This window comes from Protopterus annectens, chromosome 11.part0 (assembly GCF_019279795.1).
Source record: "Protopterus annectens isolate FY-2018-M chromosome 11.part0, PAN1.0, whole genome shotgun sequence".
Taxonomy (NCBI): domain Eukaryota; kingdom Metazoa; phylum Chordata; order Ceratodontiformes; family Protopteridae; genus Protopterus; species Protopterus annectens.
This window is the reverse complement of record NC_056745.1, coordinates 1,558,863,954-1,558,887,651: the sequence shown is the minus strand read 5'-3', so window position 1 is coordinate 1,558,887,651 and position 23,698 is coordinate 1,558,863,954. Positions and strand designations below refer to the sequence as shown.

At 40.7% G+C, this 23,698-nt stretch overlaps 1 protein-coding gene across 7 annotated transcripts in view; it reads right to left on the bottom strand.

The window, feature by feature from the left end:
- The window catches only part of AHCYL2 (adenosylhomocysteinase like 2), a 1,498,752-nt gene that overhangs the window by 771,334 nt on the left and 703,720 nt on the right, over positions 1-23,698 (bottom strand). For all 7 annotated transcript variants that reach the window (XM_044088837.1, XM_044088831.1, XM_044088833.1 and 4 more), the window contains exon 8: positions 12,508-12,624. In XM_044088837.1, the coding sequence (XP_043944772.1) occupies positions 12,508-12,624 (117 nt within the window). The remainder of the gene's footprint in view (positions 1-12,507; positions 12,625-23,698) is intronic.

Sequence of the window (23,698 nt, the reverse complement as noted above, 5' to 3'; positions counted from 1 at the left end):
CTTGCACAATCTCTAGGAGGCCAGAGCATTCAAATATTCGCCGATATGAAAATTAGATATGGCTGCCAGTTGTACTTTCACTGTGGAGGAACTAGCCCCTTGCTGAAAAATATATGAGAAAACTCCAAGACTTCAGGAACCGGGGCAGTAAATGGATCTATGTTTCTCTGAGAAGCCCAAATAGAGAAACGTTTCCATTTGCTGCGATAAACCTTCCTAGAGGAATCTTTGAGGGATGCCACCAGAATACTCTTTACCGAAGATGATAAACTGGGAGCCCTAGTGATCAGGGGAACTGGAGCAACCAAGCAGTCAGCTTGAGGCTGCCCAGGTCAGGCGGACTGATGCCAAAGGGATGGGAAATGAAATCCAGGCAGGGATCTAGAATCAGTGGAGGAGTTAGAGCATGAGACCAGAGGAAGGGGAACCACACTTGACGAGGCCAGAATGGGGTAATGAGGATCACTTTGCACCCCAGTCGGTATGCTTTCTGAAGAAACTTCGGAATGAGAGGTACTGGGGGATAGGCATGCAGTAACCTGGGAGGCCAAGCATGGACGAGAGCGTCGTCTCTGGAGGGAGCGTTGGAAGGAGATGTGAAGAGATTGCAGCAAGGGTGACCCCACGCTAGGAAGATCTCCTCCGCTACTGACTGTTTCAGAGACCACTCGTATGGCATTAGAACAGCCCGACTCAATCTGTCCGCTAAAATGTTGGAGCATCCCAGGATGTGAGTTGCAATAAGAAACCGACTGGTGGAAATCGCCCACTCCCACACTCTCATGGCCTCGTGGCAGAGAGGGTAAGATCTGGTCCCTCCTTGTTGATGTACCAGACAACGGACATGTTGTCTGAATGAACTGCAATCATCCCCGGAGGGAGAACAGTGTGAAAGGCTTGCAGTGCTAAAAGCATTGCCCTCATCTCCAGAGCATTGACATGCAATCTGGTCTCGGTTTGGGACCATGTTCCTTGTACTGCCTTCCCAAAAAGTGCCCTCCACCCAAGCTGGGAGGCATCCGTAGTCACTGTGGCTTGGGCTGGGGATGTTAGGAATGGGCGACCAGCCAAGATTTCCAGCGACTGGAGCCAACAAAGAAGAGAAGTCTTGCAGGCTCTGCTGATCCGTATAGTGTAGTCCATGGGGAGGTCTAACCAAGACCACTGAACTGCCAAGGTCCACTGAGGCACCCTCATGTGAAGGCGCACACATGGTAGAATTGAAATTGCTGCTGCCATCGAGCCTAGGGTGCAGAGAATGTTGCTCGCCATCGGTGTCCTGGGGCCAAGGATCACTGACACGTGGGCCCGTAGGTTCTGGATCCTGTCCTGAGTGAGAAAAACTTGTAATAGTAAAGTGTCCAGCCGTGCCCCTATGAATTCCAAAGTCTGTGTCGGATTTAGGCGGGACTTGGAGATGTTGATGGTGATCCCTAGATTGACTGCAAGATGCTTGAAGGAGTCTCTGGCCATGCAAAGTAGACACTTGGTGGTAGCAGCGAGGAGCCAACTGTCTAGGTAAGGAAACACCTGAATTCCCTGAAGCCTCAGGTGAGCCGCTATTACTGCCATAACCTTGGTAAACACCCTGGGGGCTGTGGTGACACCAAAGGGTAGGGCTCTGAACTGGAAATGATTGGCTCCCAGCCGGAAAAGAAGAAATCTCCTGGAGTTTCTGCAAATCTTGATGTGGTAGTAAGCATCCTGGAGGTCGATCGAGCACATCCAGTCACATCCTCGGAAATAAGGTAGGATGGACTGTAAGGTGACCATCCGGAATTTCTGCTTGGCTACTGACAGGTTCACGGTAGACAGGTCCAATATGGGCCTGAGGTCCCCCATCTTTTCTGGCACTAAAAAGAACCTGAAGTAAACGCCTAATCCGGACAGATCTGTGGGGACCGATTCAATAGCCCGATTGTAAAGCAGCTTTGAAATTTCGTGCACTGCGGCCTCCCTTCAAGTGGGTGGGACATCCAGGAGGCACTTTGACTGTATAGGTGGGGCGATGAACAGGATGGAGTATCCTCTGGATATTATTTGCAGCACCCAACGGTCCGTCGTGATGGACTCCCAAGCTGTTAGGTGCAATGTCCAGAGTAGAACAGTCGGGCAACCCCTCAGGGTTACTGCGGGGGTCGGTCCGAGAAGGTCTCCCTTGACCCAAAGTTCCTCAGACCCCCCCTCTGCCTCTGGGGAATGAGTTGTCCTGAGAGTCCGGGAAAGCTGAGATTTTTGGAAAGTACAGTTGTGTACACCTACCATAAATGTAGATGTTCGAGTGTCTTCACTGTTGCAGTCATGACTGTAGGGTTCTCCCCTGCCGGCAGGCAGCCCTCGGTCGGCCAGAATCCCAAAGTCTGGGTCCGGCGTCGGCTGTTCAACCATGCTCCCTGACGTCAGAGCGCCAGGAGTACAAAGCTGACAGCCGACGCCATCTTCTCCAGTTTTTCTTGCCCCAGATGTCAGGAGTCCCAAAATGAAAAAGGTCCCATAACCATTGCAAATACACCTCAGAAGAATGGTAAAAAAGGAAATGCACAAGGGAAAAATAAGAGGGGACTGGAGGGAGGGAAACCCAGACTGCAACAGTGAAGACACTCGAACATCTACATTTATGGTAGGTGTACACAACTGTACTATGTTCATCGTGTTTCACTGTTGCAGTCATGACTGTAGGGTAGAATCCTAAAGCTGAAAGAAAGGGAGGTGGTCATAATGAAGAAGGGGCGGCTAAAAGGCCCTGCAAGACTGCAGAGGCAAAGCCTGCCCTAGACTTAGAGTAGAGAGGTAGATTGTAGTGCTTTGAAAAAGTATGCACTGAACTCCAAGTTGCAGCTTCCAAAATGTCCTTGGTAGGAACTCCCCTGAGGAAGGCCGCAGAAGTGGCAGCAGCTCTGGTGGAATGAGTCCGAATACTTCCTGGGATTTGCTTTCCATGGTGAGAATAACAAAATCTGATTCCATGAGCAATCCATTTAGAAATGGTCTGTTTTGAAATGGCTTTACCTTGGGAACTTGAAGCATAAGAAACAAACAATTGTTCTGATTTTCTGATGTCCTTGGTTCTGTTCAGGTAAAAACGTAGCTGTCTGTGTACATCCCAAGGAATGTAAGGAATTTCTAGAAAGGTGTTCAAGACCGACAGATCCAGAATGGGTCTCCATGAGTTTTGCTTCCTTGGGACTAGAAATAGCCTTGAATAAAAACCTTTTCCCATCTCTGAAACAGGAACCAGTTCTATGGCATTTATAGCCAAAAGAGCTTCCACCTGGTTTAAGGCCTCCGTCCATTGATGTTTTGGAAGGTCTGGCCATCCGCTTGGCCTTGGAAGGTGTGAAAATGGAATTTGTAACCTCTTAAAACCACATCCAAAACCCATTTGTCTTGGGTTATTTGAGTCCAATTTTGATAAAAAAAGAGAGAGTTTTCCTCCGAAAGGGGCTTCCAGGCAAGAAGTTCCTGTAGCCCAACAGAGGGAGTCATTGAGTTTGTTTCCTTTGAGATTGTGACCTGTCCTCTCTTCCCCTAGGAGTGGAAGCAGTCCACTGTCTTGGTCTATAAGCAGCTTGTGTTTGAGGCCTCCCTCTGGAACGTCTATATCTACCCCTCTGAGGCCTGTCTGAAGAGGGAAAGGACCAATTTTTAGAAGGCCAATTCCTGTTAAATCTAGGAGGCTGTACTTGTAAGAAATCTTTAACTGTTTGCATGGATTTCGCCTTATCCTCCATCTTTTTAATCACCTCTTCAGCTTTTGATCCAAACAAAACATTATGCTGAACAGGAGCATCCGATAATTTAGCCTTTACTTGTTTAGGTAAATTTTGTTCCTTTAGCCATGCATGCCTTCTAATGACTGTGCTAGAGGCCGCAGCCCTACAAGAAGCCTCCAAGGCATCAAATCCACAGTGTAAACCATGCTTCCCAACCTGTTCAGTGGCATGCAATAAGTCATGTAATTCCTTATCTGCACAGGCAGAAATGGAAGTAAGCTTTTGTTTTAAGACAGACAGAAGAAATTGCTGGTATTTAAACATATGAAACTGACAGTTTAAAGCCCTAATGGAGAAAGTAGTAGAAGTGTACACCTTTTTGCCCCATCTTTCTAAGGATCGAGAATCCTTTTCAGTAGGAATAGGATTTTTGGCAGAAGCGGCCTTAGCTCCCTTAGGACCCTGAGAAATGGTTTCAGGGTCAGCAGAAGGGTTCTTGTATAAAAACTGATGGGAATCAGGAACCCTGTAATATCTATCAGGCTTAACAGGAGCAGGAGGAAAAGAGTCAGGGGTTAAGTTAGCCTCCGAAAAGGCATCATCCACAATATCCAAAACAGGAGGAATAGCCAGGGGTCTATGTTGGGGAAGAAGAAGAAATTCCCTCAGTCTTTTCTTGGATTCCGAATACTCCTGTCCTTCCCAGTGGAAATGTTCCCTCATTTCATGCAAAGTTTCCCAAAAGAAAAATCCTCAGGGGGAGAAGCTGAAGGAATGGATTCTTCAGCATCAGAATCCTCATAAGGAGGGAAAGAATATTCCTGATCAGAAGAAGAAACAGAGGAAACAGAAGCCTGATCAGAGGAATCATAAGAGATATCCTGCCTAGGCCTTTTGTCTGGAGGGGGATGAGAACCCCTAATCATAGTAAGTAAATCCTCCGCCATCTTGAGTAACTGTTTCTGTGACTTGGGAGCTGGTTCAGAAGAGGCCTGTGTAGAAGTCTTTGATTTTGTAGGAGTCTTTGCCTTTGTCTTTGGCTTTGCCTTTATTAGTAGCTGAGTAGGCCTGAAAACCCCTTCGGAAGCCGGTACCTGCACAGCGGCTCCGGACCCATCCAAAGGAGCATTGTCCGAAGGTCCTGCAACAGGAATATTTAAAGGCCTGGTTGGCTCCTCATGAGAGTCCGTTTCGGCCATCAGTTCTGAAATGGCCGATGACAGGGGCTGCAAAAGCGCCTCACTGACGACGGCCGAACCTGAAGCTGGCTCCGGTTGTGCGCTATCATTAGATTTGGACCTCGGAGGCCTGTCTTTATCCTTGCGACGTTTGTGAACTCCGGTAGCCGGAACCGTATCAGACGACATTTTGTAATTAAAGCGCCTACCGAAGTAATGAAAGGCAAAATCGTACCTTCGCTTAATAGTACGTTGATTGAATCTAGTACAAAACCGACAACTAGCTACGTCGTGGTTAGGGCCCAAGCAAGGAATACAGTAAGAATGAAAATCCTTAAGAGGTATTTGCTTCCCACATGAAATACAATTATTAACTTTTTCTGACATCGGAGTGGAGCAAGAAAAAAGTTTCCCCAATGGGGTACTTAGCTTTGAGTGGAGAAGAAAAAATCTTCGGACTGAAGTATATCAGTAAAATTCGTCAGGAGTCGGCTGACTGGCACTTGCGAACTGCTATCACCGCATGGCAAGAAAGACTGGAGAAGATGGCGTCGGCTGTCAGCTTTGTACTCCTGGCACTCTGACGTCAGGGAGCATGGTTGAACAGCCGACGCCGGACCCAGACTTTGGGATTCTGGCCGACCGAGGGCTGCCTGCCGGCAGGGGAGAACCCTACAGTCATGACTGCAACAGTGAAACACGATGAATATCCACATCTTCTTCTGCCATCTCTGATTTCTAGAAAATGACCTTTGAGGGCTAGAGAAGCGGACTCCGATGGCAGACAGAGTCTTCCCGTCCTTTTCACTCTGGACTAAGGTGTCACGAACTGTCTTCACAAAAAGGAAGGAACCGTCAAAGGCAGCATTTATGAAAGATGCCTTGAAGGGATCTGCGAACTGACAGAGTCTGAGCCAGGCGTGCCGCCTCATAGCTACACCAGCCCCAGCCGCCCTAGCCGCTCCTTCCATGGCATGGGAAAGAAAACGCATGGACGTGTTAGAAACAGATTTCAGAGGTGACATTTTTGCCAAAAACAGCCACTTGTCCTCTAGTGACAAGGACTCTGGGGGCGACGCAGCGAATTTTGTGACCAGGTTGTGCTGGAGTCGAATGACACGTGCCAAATAATTCAGCGCTCGTATGGGAAACGTCACTGAAGAAAAGACTCACTTCCCAAATCGATCCACCACCCTAGACTCTTTGTCCAGAGTGTGGACCGAAGAACCTTTTTGAGCCAGTTCTCTCTTGGTGGCAGCCGCCACCACCATAGCATCCACAGGGGATCCCTTGTACCAGGCCTGTCTGTCTGTGGGAGGAGAAAGGATCCTGTCTGGGCATTTGGGTATTGGCTCTATGGTGTCAGGCTCCTTCCATGCCCGGGTAGTGATAAGATCCACTAATGGATCTGCAGGAGGGGACACTCGGGATGTAGATGGGCCCGTGCCAAAGTCCTAATACTGACTCATCCGTTGAGGGTTTTGGGGCTGATCAAACTCCCCTCTGGCGGAGGATTTCCATGATGTCTCCAAAGGAGACATCTTCTGGAGGTGACATGGGGGGAACCCTCACCTTCATCCAAGTCAGTATCTTCTGTGAGGGACTCGGGGGAGTCCATGTGCCTCCTCCTACACGAATGCTTACGTGGGGCCTCCTCAGTGGGACTCTCTGAAGAGGGCTCGTAAGTCGTGGGGAGTTCCACGATGGGAACCACCTGAGGGTCCTCTGGCATTGTCTGTCCCTGGGACAAGCTGATGGGAGTCGTGACCAAATCCAAGGCAGCTTGGGCGGAGTCCAAGGCAATGGGCTGGGGGTCTCAATCCCTGGGAGAGGAGAACCCTCTCCACCACGTCGAAGGCCGAAGGAGAGTGCACCTCCTTGGCAACCAACAAGGAAGAAGTTCTCCCCGGCTCCGTCATGAGGATTGGGGCCGAGGCCAAGGTTCCGAAGGAACAGCTCCGATCTGACAAAGTCAGAGCCGAAGACATCTCCGGTTTCTCGGATCCGGCTCCCTGCTCTCGGCCCCGAGAGTTGCTCGGATCCCAAGTCTGATCCGAGGAACTCAAGGTAATAGCCGGTGTCGAAGTTGGAGGAACCATCGGCGCCGAAACCCCAGCTCCGAGGATTCTCAGATCCATAAACCCCGAGACCGATGGTCGGATCGGGGAAGGAGAGATAGGATGGAAGAAGGGCATAGAGGTCCCCTCTCCGGCCGGAGAGGGGCCTGGCAAGACTCCCATTTGGATTTTGGTCCAAATGAATCTCCGCATCATCCTGTCCACGTCAAGCTCCGATCTCTGAGTCGACCCCGAGGAGGCGACCAACTCGGATCTGACCCTGTGAGATGACCTTGAAAAAGGCCTCCAATCCAAGGGCTCCGTCAGCTCCGGGGAGAACCTCGGGGGGAATGGAGCCAAGGAGAAGTGGTCCTAACAACTTTCACATGTGGACTGGGAAAAGGCTCCCACTCAGGAGATCGCTTGCGGTGCCTCTCTACCCTTTTCTCTCTCTCTTTTTTTTTTGTCCTTATCTGTAGCTTTTGTCCCCACCTCAGCAGGCTTAGTGGGAGGTTGAGTCCCAGCCTGAGGGGGGGGGGGGGGTGGTCAGCTACAAGAGCCGATGTTGAGGCCGTCGTCTCTAAGGCAGAAACTGGTAGCAGGCCCTTGGCTACCAGTTTCGCCTTCCTCTCTTTAAGGGCTAAGGGCTCTGGGATTGAACCCTGCACACACAACACATGGCAAACTAAGATGGGGAACGCCAAGGCAAATAACACACAGAGTGTGGCCATCAGCCGGTGAAAGCTTGTGGCCACACTGTGCATTTCTTGAACACTGGTTTAGGCTGGTCAGCCATAACACACTCCACTGAGCCAAACGCTAAACTAGACACACACATACTCAGGGGTTGGCTAGGCCTACTCTATTTAAAAAAAAAAAAAACACAAACTTTCTAACTACTTACAAAGGGGAGGAAGGGTCATCACAAACAACTACTCTCACACACTAACTTAAGAATCCACTTACTGTACCCAACTTGGAGCTATAAAGACCACGATGCGTATGCATGAAGCAGCAAACGAGATCTGAGGGAAGGTAGGAGATGTGAGGGATTATGGGTAAGGGGAGGAGCTCGGAGCAGATGCTTGATAAAATGTTTCCGGCTCGGATCCGATATGGAGCTGAATACCCACAGGTTGCAGATAAATGAAGTTAACTACTTCAGATCTTGTATTGCAGTTGTGACGTGATGATTTAATGACAATTTAAAAAAAAAAACCTTTAGAGATTGCATGAGCCTTCGTCTGAAGCTAATGAAATGATCCACTCCAAAGGCTTCGTATAGTCCAATTTCTGGGCAGGTTGGTTAAATCAATGAATAACTGATGTTTAAATTAAAGGTAAAACTGTCTTTTGTATTCTACTGCAAGTGTTTTTTGAGGCACTGATGGCTTCCTAAACATGGGCCAAGCATTAACAAGAGAGTCAGTATCAGGGGAACTGAAGACACCTGCAATGCAAAAGGGACTGTGTATGTATCTAAATGTAGGGACCAAGCAGCCACATTTTTAAAATAAAATCTTAAGGTATTAAGCACATTTTAAGCAAATGAGTAACCTGTGTATATTACATTAATAAAAAAACAAAAAAAAAAACAAAAACTGCATGAAATACAGTGCAGAAAGTCTTTCAAATAAAGCACCAGAGAAATGTATGCATGTCAAAGTGACAGTAATTGGCACTGTGTGTGTGAGATGCATTTTGAGTGAGCTCGCCAAACTGCTGACTTCCAAGCTACAGTTCATCTTCACAAGTCCATGTTATGCAGAGCAGGTAGTTGCTGACTTCAATGTCTTCCATTTTCTGTGGCAGAACCTACTCTTCCTTTTCATCTTTCTTCTAGCTTCTTTTTACACATAGGAGGCTGCTTTAACAGTACTCTCTGCAAATATTTTATTAATTGCAGAATTCTCAAGCTGCACAGCCATAACATGGTGCTGTCACAGACTGGTTTGACTCGTCTTTGAAGGTTCCTCATATCCTCTGACATTGGTTCTCTGTCCAAATATGTATTGGCTACATTTAAAAAACTACCTTAAACTTTGCAAAATAAAGAAGCTTAATTTTAAGCTCCCTTTTTCCTACACAGTCTCTTTACTAAGATGAATTCATTTTTGTGTGTGTGTATTCGTAGAATTATATTTGTCCATGGTTACCCTATTGTCCTCAGCCTTGGTGTTCTACCCTTTAGTCACAATTTTGACAGGATTGTTTCCTACTGTTGACAAGTTTGCTGTTTAACACTGGTTTGGGTCTCCCCCTTCTCACTGTTCTAAGAGATATAAACATACAATGAGACCACTACATCTGAATGTCCTGTGTAGGGATAACAGTCTGCTTACTGAGCTGTTCATTGGTGAATTCTATACAGCTTACAACTTTATTCTTTTCAGGTCTCTCAGCAAACATCATACTTTCTCTTCTAACTGTATGTGTTGTGGGTAATTGTGTTAGCTCTTCTTGCCTAGCCCCATATTCACTCGTTCTTTCCTCCTCATGCTTCACTCTTTTGCACCTCTTGTAACTCAACGTGTTTAGTGAGTCTTGTCTAGTTCAATTCTCTGTTATTAGTATTTGATGCAATCATTCTAAGTTCCATTCATCTTTGTTACCTTATTGCATATTTTGTAATGCTTAGAAAGCAAATCCATTCCTACTTTTTTTGTAATCCTGGAGGAAGTTCACTTAAAAACTCCGGGCATGTAGCTGTCGAGCACTGACACTACTTTAGGTACATTTAGGTTTGCCTTCTTGTTTTATTTCCCTATAGACATGCAGACACATTCACAGACCATCAGGAGACTGAATTCCCTATTTTAAACTTGAATTACTAGCATTTTTACTATTTCCTGGATCCCAAATATGAGAAGATAAGAAAATCTATCTTCTCTCTGAAGGCACCATACTGGGATGGGGTTTGGCATAATGATTAAAGTGTTTACCTCCATACAAGATACAGGGTTCAACTCTCATCATTGAGGAAAATAGGCTTAAAATGGCCCACGAGGGTAACTAGCCTAGTACATAGGTAAGAACTGCAAACACATTTGCAAGTAAAGTTTAACGTGTTCCAAACTCAGCAAGATACACAAGAAGAAACTACAACCGCCAACAAGATACCACAGTGTGGGTAACACACTGGTTAATCCAAATATATCAAACACTTTCATCTAATATGAGACTTTTTCAGAATAAAATACATTAAACAAGCAAGCAATAAAATAAAAATAACAGATACACAAAAAAAACCCTTATACTGTTAAAAAACACAACATTATTTATTGTCATACTCTCAAAATAACCCCAATGACTTTATAATTTTAAAATACAATTAATAGAGATCGTCCCATTTAATCCAGGAACTACCATTGGAATAGTTTTGATTTGCCAGTTTTATAATGGTATAACGTTATTTTTGGGTGAGTGAATCTATTGTTATTTTTATAGGTTTTCTTCACTCTTATCAGTACTGAGTTCTGACTGGATAAATTGTGGCATGTGATTAAGTGGGAAGTTTTAAAATGCTTGCTTGCTTAAGAGACTTCTTCAGAATAAAAATTAATATTAGTGAGATGAAAGCACTAAAAGTTTGATTATCCTGTGCATTACCCATACTGAGGTGTCTTGTTGAACGTTTACCAATGTGCGAGAAGAGAAAGTATGATAAAACCATAATGAAAGTACTGTGAAAAAAAGATACACATGTAATTGAGCAATATACAATAGAATCCCATTGTCAACCTGTTGACAGATTTTATACTAGACTATTGGTCACTAAATAACTGCAGTGGTGGTGCTGCGGTAACGTTGTCGCCTCACAGTAAGACGTTGTCCGGTTCGATTCTCAGCTAGAGCGTCTTCTGCGTGGAGACATGCGTGAATGGGCGTACCTTCATTGAAGGTTCTGCGTCAGGACTGGCAACTCGGCAAGTAAAAATCTACTGCCAATCATGAGCGGACCGGAGTTCCGATGTGGTGACCCCTAACTGGGAAAAGCCGAAAGACACAACAACAATTGGTCACTAAATACTTACACATACATATAAAGAAATTGAATTACTCATTATTCATTGAATGGAGAATCATCAAAATGAAAAAAAAATCTGGCAAAAGCCTTATTTGATAAATTAGAACTATGCAAATTATGTGAAAAAGCAACAAAAAATGAGATTTAGAAGAAAAAGCACCACAAAAAAATGAGATTTTGAAGGTAATACACCACACAAAAAGGCATCACCACTACACAGCGTATATATCAGTATAGTCAGTTTAGGTAACCCCTTTATGAAATAATATAGCAACTGGAAATGCAATCTCTGGCAATATCACATGCAAAAAAAAAAAAAACAACAATTGCTCAAAATGTACGCAGTTCAGAGCAAATTAGACAATAAAGTAATATTTTTAAACAGAATAAAAGGCAAAAAAGAAATTGCAAGAACATTTTCTTTTAATTTCTACTAGGTGGTGTTTGCCCCCTTGCCTGATTACATCATGCATCCCTCAACTGGGCCTGAATCCACCGGTTCCCTCCCCTGAATATTACCAGCACAAAGGATATGAGCTGCCCTGTGGAACCATCATTCAAAGCAGCCACGTTGATGCTTTGGTCCTTGCTAGTATCCCATCATTAAGGGCATGCAACAAAGGACTTAACCTATCCACCAAGCAGGGGACAAATGACCTGCATCACAATGTCCTTTGTTCATAAAAGTGCATGTCTCTACGCATGCACTGTGGTTTACCACAGCTATGGCTTCTTGGCTGCATGCCCACCTGTAGGCTTTCTTTGCATCACTTCCCTTCTCCCCAAGAGACTGTGGAATTGGTTGGCTCAAGTCTGCCTCCTGCCTCCAGGATAGGCAAGCCCATACACTATAAGGCAAGCTCCAACAGACACGCCCAGCTATTAACTGAACTCGAGTCACCTGGGCAGTAGTCAAGGTTTTACTCTGTACTCCAACGGGGCTGATTGAAATTGCAAGCACTTCAACAAATTACAAAATTTACATTTTTCAAGAAATTAAAAGTTGGCCAAACGGCAGCAAGGAAGTGCAATCAGATGGACAATGTTAAATCTAGGGCAACTAAGAAGAAATTTTAGTACTGGAAAGGATACATGCTGTTGGTTATCTAACAGGCAGGAGAAATAAATAGGAAGAGGGGTAGATTATCTCAACTGTCCAGATTTTTGCCTCTTATATTTTTGTCTGTTCCTCATAATATGTGTGTTTTTCTGGCAAATATCTTGGACTGAAGTCACTAAACAATGATATAAATTTGAGTTACAGACTTCATATCCTTTTGAAAATGTGTGCTAATCCAAATTATGTTATTCTAGCAGCTTTTCAGGTTTATAAGAGCAATATTTAAAATCTGTCCCCCCATTATTTTAGGCTATGCACAGATTTCCTGCACTAAGAAGTGGAGCAGTACAGATCAAACTGTCCTTACATGTTAACAAGACTATTACAAGAATCTGACAGATGAAATGTCACTATTCATATTATCTAAATAATCCCCTTTGCTGTATGCATTTATTTGTTCATGTTCACTTACCCATCAAGAATGGACTCTCTACAACAATACAGATTGTCAAACTTCTGTTTAGTGACCGAATCATTTACATTCATGGCTGGGACACACAGCTTTCCTGCTTTTGATAACTGGTATAACCTGAAAGAAGGAAAAGATGCAGAAATAGGTACATTATTTCATTAATATAACAGTCTGTACTCATATTCTTAGTTTATATGATTTAAAATTACTGTTTTGAATGATTTAACTACAAAGGTTTAAATCACTTGTTACTGCCATTATCATATTGTCTGGCAGTCCCCATAAGACAGTTAAATATACAGGAAAAACATTAGAACATTACAGTTGCGAGAGCATTCACAATATCAGCTGAGGTTTGAAGGAGTCTTCCACAGTATTAACTTAGAACTGAAAATAAGTATGTTTAACATAACAGCGCACCTCCAAGAAAGAATCACTGTTCAGTAAATTGCAACATATCCTGCCTTGTATGTGCCGAATTTTCAAAAGCAGCAGCTTTTTCCGGTCTTCCACAAGCCCATTAAGACTTGTATGGTCTGACACAGGTAGACAAATGGCTCCCTTTTCTATCCTGCACTGGTATGCATTCTCTAAAAAAAAATGCCATTCAATGTGGGAAAGGATGGTTGTGGCACACAAAAAGCCCTACTTAGATAATCTTCACCTAACCAGGATTCTTTTCACTCTAATCAAAATTCCTTCAGTTAACTGTTCCCTCATTACCACAAAATTCATTTTTTTTATAGCTGTAGCCTTCTTTTCCCTGCCACAGGCTTGTGCAACCATTACTTGTGTTTTTACATTTCTGTTTCTACTTCACTTTGATGCATAATATATACTGTTAACTACTACTGTATAAATGCTGAACTCTTGTTTATTTCATGCTATTCTGTTTTTTCCCCCAGGTCCCATTACAAAATGGCACAGCCTAGTAGAGCCAACCTGGTCAACAAAACGTAAAACAAATAACTGAAGAACAAATACGGGGTGGGGCAAAATTAAAAGTACTCGAGTCCAATAAGCAAATAACAATGGTATTGTATACACAGAAAATGTAAAACTGAAATGAAGAAAGAACAGAAAATAATTACTAAAAGAAAAAAACTACTACAGTCAAATGCATAACCCAAGAAAATGGGCCTTTATCAAAAGTTAAAGGACATACCCCTAATGCTGGAAGGTAATACATATGACAGAGATTCTAGTAACAATACTATTCATGCAGAAAACTGTGCAATAACTAAATATAAAGAAATAAAATAACTGGAAACTGGAACCAATTACAGGAAACATTTCAAGTGAAAGACCATAAAGAACAGTCAGTGTATCTTGACTGCTTAGCCATTTTACATCCACATCTACATGTGTTTTTGAAACTAGAATCAGTATTCTTATAACTCATTTAAACTGAATAGTATTTTAATTAATAGAATGTCTTATAATTTAAAGTAGATAAATGGACAGCCACATACAGAATGGTCAGTAAGAGATGCAACATTTATACAAGTGTCTGTAGCGAAAATGACCAAAAGGCAGAAGAATTACAAACAAAAGCTGTAAGCATAACGTCTCCACATGAAAATACAGACATTTCTGGGCAAATGTGTAACATCTTAAACTTGTATGGTGGAAACTGCTATAAAATTAAAAATTAACATGTGGTCAAATCTATGATGTGCATTAAAAAATGAATGTATGTACACTATATATATATATATATATATATATATATATATATATATATATATATATATATATATATATATACACATACATACATATATTTATATATATATATATATATATATATATATATATATGTTTATTATATACATACACACACACACGCACACACATACATACACACATACATATATACATTATTCTGAAAAGTCCAGAATTAGTCACATACATACCATATCTAAGAGATGAGTCGCCTTTGTTGTTGTTAATAAGCCAAACACAAAGATTTACATGCGAACAGACATCAGTGCAGTCTGGTCCTTCAAGTTGGATCAATATAGCAGCATTAACATGTATACTGCAATATTTACTTATTTTTTTCTTAAAAAGCATTTCCTAATTGCACATCAAACCTAAAAGCAAATATAAACCGAAAACTTGAACTACAACCTCTAATCAACAGCATACATTTAAATTTACATTAGCAGAGTCAGTGGTGCAACAGGCAGAACACTCCACTTGGGTGCAGAAAGCTGTGGATTCTATTCTCACACCAGGTAGATGGATTCCTGAGACTGCAATGCATCATAAGATGCAGTGTTTGCCTTTCTTTTGGGGTTTTCCTCTTCATCTACTCCTTCCTTTTCTAATATGGGGAAGTCAAACCACAAATGTCCAAATTCTTTGCATTTTCTACAAAAAGGCTCCCAGTTTTTTGCTATATGTCCTTTTTCCCCTGCAATGGTCTCACATCCCCACAAAAATAACATGTTTTGAGTTGACCCCTCTCTTATAAATCACAATTATTATATTTGAAATATGCTGAAGTTTCCCCATCCTTAACATCCATTGTTACCCACACTTCCCAATCTAAAGTCAATACATTTCTTTTACCACATTTTTTAATTCCATGTAGTTTTCTACATAGTAAAAAAAAGTTTCAACTAATGCTCATCTGTATCTGAAGTCCTAAAGTGCATATTTATTTTCTTTTTTAGTTGTAGTCCCAAACTACCACGGTGGTGGTGCTGCGGTAGAATTGTCGCCTCACAGTAAGACGCTGTCCGGTTCGATTCTCAGCTAGACAGTCTTCTACGTGGAGACGTGCATGAATGGGCGTACCTTCGTTGAAGGTTGTGTATCAGGGCTGGTAACTCGGCATGTAAAAATCAACTACCAATCATTAGCGGACCGGAGTTCCGCTGTGGCGACCCCTAACTGGGAAAAGCCGAAAGACACAACAACAAGTTGTAGTCCCAAACTCTAAAATAGTCCTTCCATGGTGCAGCTGCATTTCTTTTTTCAGTCAGAGTCATAATTTTTCCAGCAATTTAAAGCTTTCAAATGCTACTCTCCAAAAAATAAAAATTCATCTCTCAAATGAATTAATGCTCTTATGCCTTTAATGTTAAACCCTAATGGAAAATGATACCATCTACAGTGTCATACCCATTCAGACTGCTGTCACTTTTACTTTTTATTCTTACTTCATCTTCTCTGTTGATGTTGAGAAACTGCAATCGTTTGTCCCCTCTCAGTTCCTTCTTCCTTTACCTGCTACATCTGTACAACTTCTTTCTTGTAATAAAAGTCACGGCTGCAGGGTTAAACCTTGAAAACTGGCTACTCCACCAGCCGAGAATGTATCCATTGTTTTCCCTTCACCAGCAGTTATTTGTTTCCAGTCTCTTTTCCTGTAATACCCTCTCCACCATGTCACTCTGCCTAGCTTCTTCTCTCCAGTCTTCCATTTTCTAGCTCTGTAACAGTAATTTCCTCTCCTTTTCCCCCTCCTTCAGGACAATTTCACCTCCTCTCTCCATCTTTGCTACAATTTCCAACTTCATGGAATTACCAGAACTGCAGTAGAAGCACTCCAGTGCCACCTAGCAGTTCTAGCAAGCGTTTTATTTCCTCTCTTACTACTTCTCTTCAAAAGAGTTGGGGAAGTTCCTCAATGCCCTGGCCAAATTTCCCCTAGTTGTATAAAAAACACCTCAGGCTTCCCCTGAAAAATGTTACTAGCCTAATGGGACTAGCCTTGTCGACAAAGAATAATTAAAATAAATCACTGCTCTTGGTTGCAAGATGGTTACACAAGACTTCTCAAATCTTGTTTGCATACATTTGTATTACCTTACACTGTTAAATGCTTTGTCAATCATCTGTATTCTTCATTTAAAACACAATTTTTTTCTCCACCCCTGGCTCCTGGGATGCAAGTCCTAAGGCCTGGAAAACTGCATAATTGCTATCAAGTTGAGCTTTTCAATGCCTAGGAGGTTTAAGTACTGTTACATGATTCTGAGACCTTGAAAAGGAAAAACTGCAAGGAACCACCACGATATAGAATCCACAATTTAATTGAAAGAACAAGCGCTTTCACGCACCATCCCGGTGCGCTTCATCAGGTTACAATTAAACAATCAAAAGTCAGCATTTATATATAAAAAAACATCATCAATTATCCCATCAGGGTTCCAATTAATACACATTTGAATATTTAAAAGAGAAATGGCATTTCATGTCATAAAAATTCTCTCATATATGCAAGAAAAGTAAAATAAATCACGTAGTTTAAAAAAACGCAACATAGCAACCAAAAAGAAAAAAGAAGACCTCAAACAATTATTACTTCTCAGCCCATTAGTAAAAGATTTTAAAAACTTTTTACCATTCATAAATAAGCTATCAGCTTTATTAACAATTCATAGCAACCATAAATAATATATTCAAGCCATAAGAGCTTAACCCGCAAAGCCCACCAATATATATATTAGCCTAGTAGTTATGGCACGCTAATATATCACTTAGCCAAACAAAAGAGGCCATATCTTATGCATTTGATGTTATCTCTATGCATACAACAACATAGGTGCAAAGGTCCAGCACATAATTATAGATATTAACGAATAAATATAAATAATGATAGTATAAAAATACGCATAAAATGAAATAAAAATAAAAATTAAATATTCCATTTTTCATATCATCAAATACTACAAATATACTTGATCAAAGTAAATATCAATATAATCAAATCAATTTAATCCCAATAACACATATTACTTATTAATAATAATATTAATATATATAACCTATATCATATAATAAAATAAAAATATTTAATATAAATAAACATCCAATATATGGGGCCAATGGATTCATGGTCTAAATGGATCCTAAGAGAGCCGGTCTAATACTAATCATGGAATTAAGACCCGGTTCTATATGAGCTCTTAAATTCAAAATCCATCTTAGTTCACATAGCTCAAGAGTACCAGTAGGGTCTTTTTCTCTCTTATTTTCATTCACTATTTGAATTACCCTAAATTTAAAAACATGTTGAGGAAATATTTGACAATGTTTAGCTAGAACATTAGTGAGGTTGCCCTTTCTAATATCATACACGTGGTTGTAGACACGATCTTTAAGTCTTCGTTTGGTCATGCCCACGTAGTATGCTGTACACGAATCACAAGTAGCTAGGTAAATGATGTTCCTGGTGTCACATGTAGCATAGAACATCGGACTAAAAACAGTATTTAAGCCCGGGACATCAAAAACCTGAACTGTAGATAGATGTTTACATACACAACACTTCTTACAAGGATATGTACCCTTTTTGTAACTTGCTCTAATGTCTAACTCTCTAGAATCCATTTTTTCTTTACATAATAGCCTCTTCAAATTTAGGCTGTTATTAAACCTAAATGTTGGTTTGTTTCCCACTATCTGCGATACAACCGGATCAAGTAACAGAATCTTCCAATTGTTCTTTATAATCTGTATAATGTGGTCCACATCATTTGTATATTTTAAACTAAATGGTAACTGGACCTTATTCCTTTCAAAATTATATTTATAGTTACCTTTACTCCTATGAACAGGAGTTTCTAATGCTACTGCTGTTAAATCATTTACCAAATCTGATGGATAACCTCTGTTCATAAAGCAGTTTTTTTGAAAATTCACTAGCCTCAACATATCACCCTGGGAACTGCATAGTCTAGATATTCTACTCATCTGGCCTTTTATTACATTACGGAAGATGTGGCGGGGGTGCATGCTGTCAAAGTGCAAAATGCCATTTTTCCAGCATGACTTCCGGTATAAAGAAGTAGCAATCTGATTATTAATACCCTTCGTGATAGTAACATCCAGAAAGTTCACACTAAAAACAGAATACTCATAAGTGAACCTCAAAAAACAAGTAGTAGACTCCATATAAGTCACAAATTCATGTAAAGAGTCTTCATCCCCATTCTGAGATTCTGAGACCTTCTTTGAAGTACACTTTTCTTTAATCGGACTGAGCATCCCTCTGAAGAAGACAGTCTCTGAAAAGGATCCTGACGATACAACACTGTCATCATCTTTGCTGTAACCACATGGACAGGACATAATTTGGACACACTAACTTTTACTCATCAATCTCTGAATCAGTAGAACCTAAGGGAAGAGAATTCCACCTTTTCTTTACAGGGGAAGTTGCACCTAGTTAGAAGGCTGAAAGGCCAGGCATTTAATTTTATTCCAGATGGCTTTATTTTTATTTATTTACACATTGTTGACCAAGTAGGTTAGTAGCCTCTTTTCAGAATAGACTCAATGTGGTATTTATTTGATTGACATTTGTTTACCATAAGTGTGGGTCTACAATGTAACCCCTTTTTCAGCAGAGGCCTAGGGAGAAAAGCTCCATTTAACAATTAAAAAAATGACAATTAAGCTACCTGAGTAGCTCAAAAGTAAAGCTCTGCTTTATCAAAAAGAATGCCAAGGAATATACTACCAAAACAAAATTAAAGTATGACAACAGATTAAACAGCTTATACGAAGGCTATAAGTGACTAAAATAAAACCTGTTTTCATGCATACACATAAATACACAAGCCATAGTATTACAAAAATTTAAGCAGATTCATACACATATGCAACATCTGAGGAGAACTGGTATACTGAGCTTGGTTATTGATAATTGCTGAAGGCGTTGAGACAGAGAGGGGTTACTGATCAGTACTATAGGTAAAGCAAAGAATCACAGGCACTCTACTAGCTTCTGGAACGTGACTCAGCAGATGGCACAACAACTATCAGGTTGCACAGCAAAGACAGAAAGATAAAGAAGACAGTCATCAGACACCATTCATAAGGGATGCTAGCAACAATCTGCTCTCCAGTGCACAAGAAGTCAAATTCAGATGGAAGGAATACTTCCATCAACTTCTGAATGAAGAAAACCCCACAAAAGTTGCACTGTCCCAAACATAGCAAACAATGAAAGAAAAGCCTACCCTAAGGAAGTAGGAACAGAATGAAGTAAAATGAAGGCAAGGAAAGCAGCAGGCTCAGATGAAGTCATGGCAGATATGATCAAAAAGTTGGGTGAGTTAGGGGAGAAAATAGCACCAAGGGATACTCATAGCAGTACTAAGAGAAAGGCATATCCCAGATGAGTGCAGAATAAACATTTTAATGCCAGTGTACAAGAACAAAAGCATGTATGAAAGTGAGCAGTATAGAGGGACCACACTCCTATCACAATGCATGAAAGCGCTGGAGTTCTTTAAAGATATATAAATTCACTGAACAGTAAAATGCAAGATGGAAGATGAGTAGTTCAGATTCAGATTAGGATGCAGCACACCCAATCCACTGTTTGCAGTGAGTCAGTTGAAAAGCAACTAGAGATGAAGTGCGTGAGATGGCAGTATAATGCACACTGTTGGATAGATGAAGAAATTAGAACATCAGAGAAGAAGCCAAAGTTGTTCTAGTTGCAGAAAAGGTCAAAGAGAATAGGTTACAGTGGTTTGGGCACATGTGCAAGAAAGAAAAAGTTGATTTCGGAACAGACAGGAAGAAGGTAAAAGATAAGCAGGGTATCCAGCAAAGAGATGGATGGATTGTGGGAGAGGAGATCTGCAACAGGTATGAAGAAGGTGGAAGACGAATGACACCCAAACCTCATATAGAAAATGGGAAAGGGGGGGGTGGATGATGATAATACTCTTTACTACTCCCTTTAACAATCAAAAATCCTAGTCTCTCTGTCTCAACTCTCCCCACCCAGTTCCTTCATTATCCATTTATTCTTTGAGTTACAATATTCTCTGAGTTACACATGTTAGCCTTAACTGCATAGCTTTAAAGTATCCTCTTAACTTTAAGCTAACTTTTTCTATGGAGCGAATCAACTACTTTCACTCAACTCTTGCCCACTTCCGTGTCGCAAATAAACTCCAACTCTTTCAACAACTCCTTCTCCTTCAGCTAATAAAAATACATCTGTATATAAAACTGAAGAGATTAAAAAAATCACTGCTTGCATCTTACAACCCATATCCATAATGATGAGTTTTTTTCTTCTCAGTTTTATCTCATCTTCTGTTTACTCTCTTCCTACACATTCTTTGCTGCTATAGCAAAATCATTTTTCATACATATACCTAAACACTTCACCTTATCATACCTCATAAGTATGGATACTGCATAATCAATGCGTTTGCATGGGTACACAATATACTTATATAGCTTTTGTTTACCTTCATTTTTTATAACAAAAAAAAAAAAGATATATTATCAAAATGTTCCAGGTTAAGAAAATGTCCTTTTCTGGATCTATCAATTACAAAATAATATCTGTGAATAATGCTATTTTTCTTTATTATCAAAGTTATTGTCTTAAACTTATGAATCCCTTATTTTATTTGCTAATGGCTGTAAATATAATGCATAAAGGGGAGGTAGGGAGGGAAGGAGGACATCTGTACCTGGTTCCTGTGTTCAAACACAGAGCCTGCCAGACAGGAACTCTCCTACCTTAATTATTGCCACTGACCCATCATATCTCCTTCTTAGTAATCCTACTATTGTAGCAGGAAATACAAATGCTTCCATTGTCCTACTCGCAATAACTCACCTGACCCTGACTGCTTTCTCTGCATCAAGACTCACCAACTGTAGCAGTGTTTTCTTACAGTATGATTCCCTCGAGATAACTGTCCTACTAATGTTATCAAGTGTCTGTCTCCCTGATCCATATCTATCAATTCTAACAACACAGCTTCAATTATCTTAGCTAAGATAGTCATTAACTACTTTATAACAATGATTTAAATTTGAAATGGGTGCATATGAAGCTAGATCTGAAGGGATGTTACTTTCTTTCGGTATTACTGCCACCACTGCTCTTCCAAGATGCCAGTACTTCTTTTAAAAAAATCTTGATAACAAACCCTTCCAGGTCTTTGGAACGCTCTTCCTCTTAAATGCCACATTTCCACAGGAATACAGTCTGCTCCTGGAGACTTCTCTTCTGATTAATTATACATCACTGTTTTTATTTCATGTCTTTCTATTTTAGCTTTTAATTGTTACGCCTCATCTTCTTGTATCCTCAGCATAATTAAGTCTTCCATAAATATTTCCATTTATGCCTTTTCTTGGGTTCTCTATAAGTCTGCATTATTCAGATTTTCATAAATGTTCCAAAAATATCTGTAATACTGCTATAGAACCTGTAGTTGTTGTCATTGCAACAGGCTCCCCAAGTCTGTCTACCACTCTTTCTACTTTGTGTTGCCCAGTCCTTGTGCTGAAAGCTTTTATTGTCTAGGGTTATCAGAAACAGTTGTTTAACCACCACTCTTCTAAATTCATGCATATTGTCCAAATAATCCCTTTATTTTTCCTTTAACATTCTATATTTGCTTCTCTTCTTGTTCTACAAGGGTCCTCTTCTTCTGCAATAATTTAACCTTTGTCATTCCCTCTAAATAATTCTTACTACTTTCCCATACCTCTGTCTCTTATTTCTACCACCATTTTAACATACATGTTCACACTATCACACTCACTAGCTACTCCATCTGAAGAAATATCTACCTTCTCCAATGACTTTGAAAGCATACCCACTTTTTTAAAATTCCATTTTGAACAAATAGGGAAGAACCCTACATCTATTTTACAACATCACCCTGCATGTCTATTTTTATCAGTGCATGATCTGATAAATACAGAGACTCCAGTGAAATAAATCTGTTAACCAATATAGCAGAGTTATTTTATCTTGTGGAATATGCAAATTCCAAGCTCTTGCTACTACATTTGCATCTGTCATAACATATATTATAGATTTATCTTGCTATATTTTCCCCTCTAGGTCCCACTAATATATCCTCACTACAGCAAATTAAGTTCCAGTACCCACTCAAAAATAACATTCCCTGCGGAAAGCCTATTTCTTCTAAATTTCTCTCATGTTTCATAGTTGTATGTGGAATATAAACAGATGCCCACACAATCCTCCTCCCTTATCAATAAATCCCTTTGCTACTACAAATCTATTGTTGCTGACCCTTTCTTCCTCTTCAATGGTTCTGGGACCCCACTCTTACTCAGTATTATTACCTCTCTCTTCCTTTGTCTCTGATATTCCATTTAATATCCATGATTTTTTTTTTTAACATTCAATTGCTCAATTTTATCCAAATGCATCTCCTACATCACCAACTGTATCCTACACTTCTTCATATAATTCAAAACTCTTTGCTTTTTGTCTATACCTGTAAGACCATTTTTACATTCCATGTTAATATTGATAAAGCAGTCATGCTGTTAAAAAGCTACGACCCACACATACTGTATGACAGTTCTTTCTGAATATGTTTCACTCATGCATCTTACATACACACTAATGGCTGGCAGGCGGAGTCTTGGGACTGCTGGAAGACTGGAAGTGCGAAAAACAAACCATTCTGACTATATTCTGCATTCAGGGAAGCAGATTTGAAATACGGTTACAATACTGCACTTATCTTACATTTTAAATCAGTGTGTGTGCTGGGTTTGCTCTGTCTGAACTTAAAGCTATTAATTTAAGGCATTTTTACAGTCTGCAGTGCTTTTTATATGTTTAACCTAGGTGTTCTACCTGGGCTCTCATTTTATTGCATTTTACCAGCTCTCTTCTGAATTTGTAGCTACAGGTATACTCTGATTTGGGTTTTACATTATCCATCGTTACTTCTCTGAGGTCTTAAGCAGAAAAGCAACATTGTTCCTCTAATGCTGTGTTATAGTCACTTTTCAAACTGAAAACAAAAAGTCAGCTGTGGCCAGGTGTGAGTTGTAACTACAGCCTGTGGTAATTAACTCTGCCCCCTCCCTTCACCACAGTGTTTTACATTCCACAAGCAGTCAGCCATCTTAGTCTTAGGGCTGCTGGAAGATTGGAAGCTTAAAAATAAAGCGTTTGGACTACATTTTGCGGCAAGGGGAAGTACATTTAAACTACAATTACAATATGTAATTATCTTACCTTTTATATCAGTTATGCATGCTATGTTTGCTATTTATCTGAAGTTAAAGCTATTAATTTACGGCATTTTTACAGATTAGAGTGCATACCTCTCAACTGTCCCCGAATATCAGGGATGTCCCTGATTTTAATTCAAATTTTTAGGTCTGTCCCTCGTAACCCCCCCCCCAAATAAATGATGAC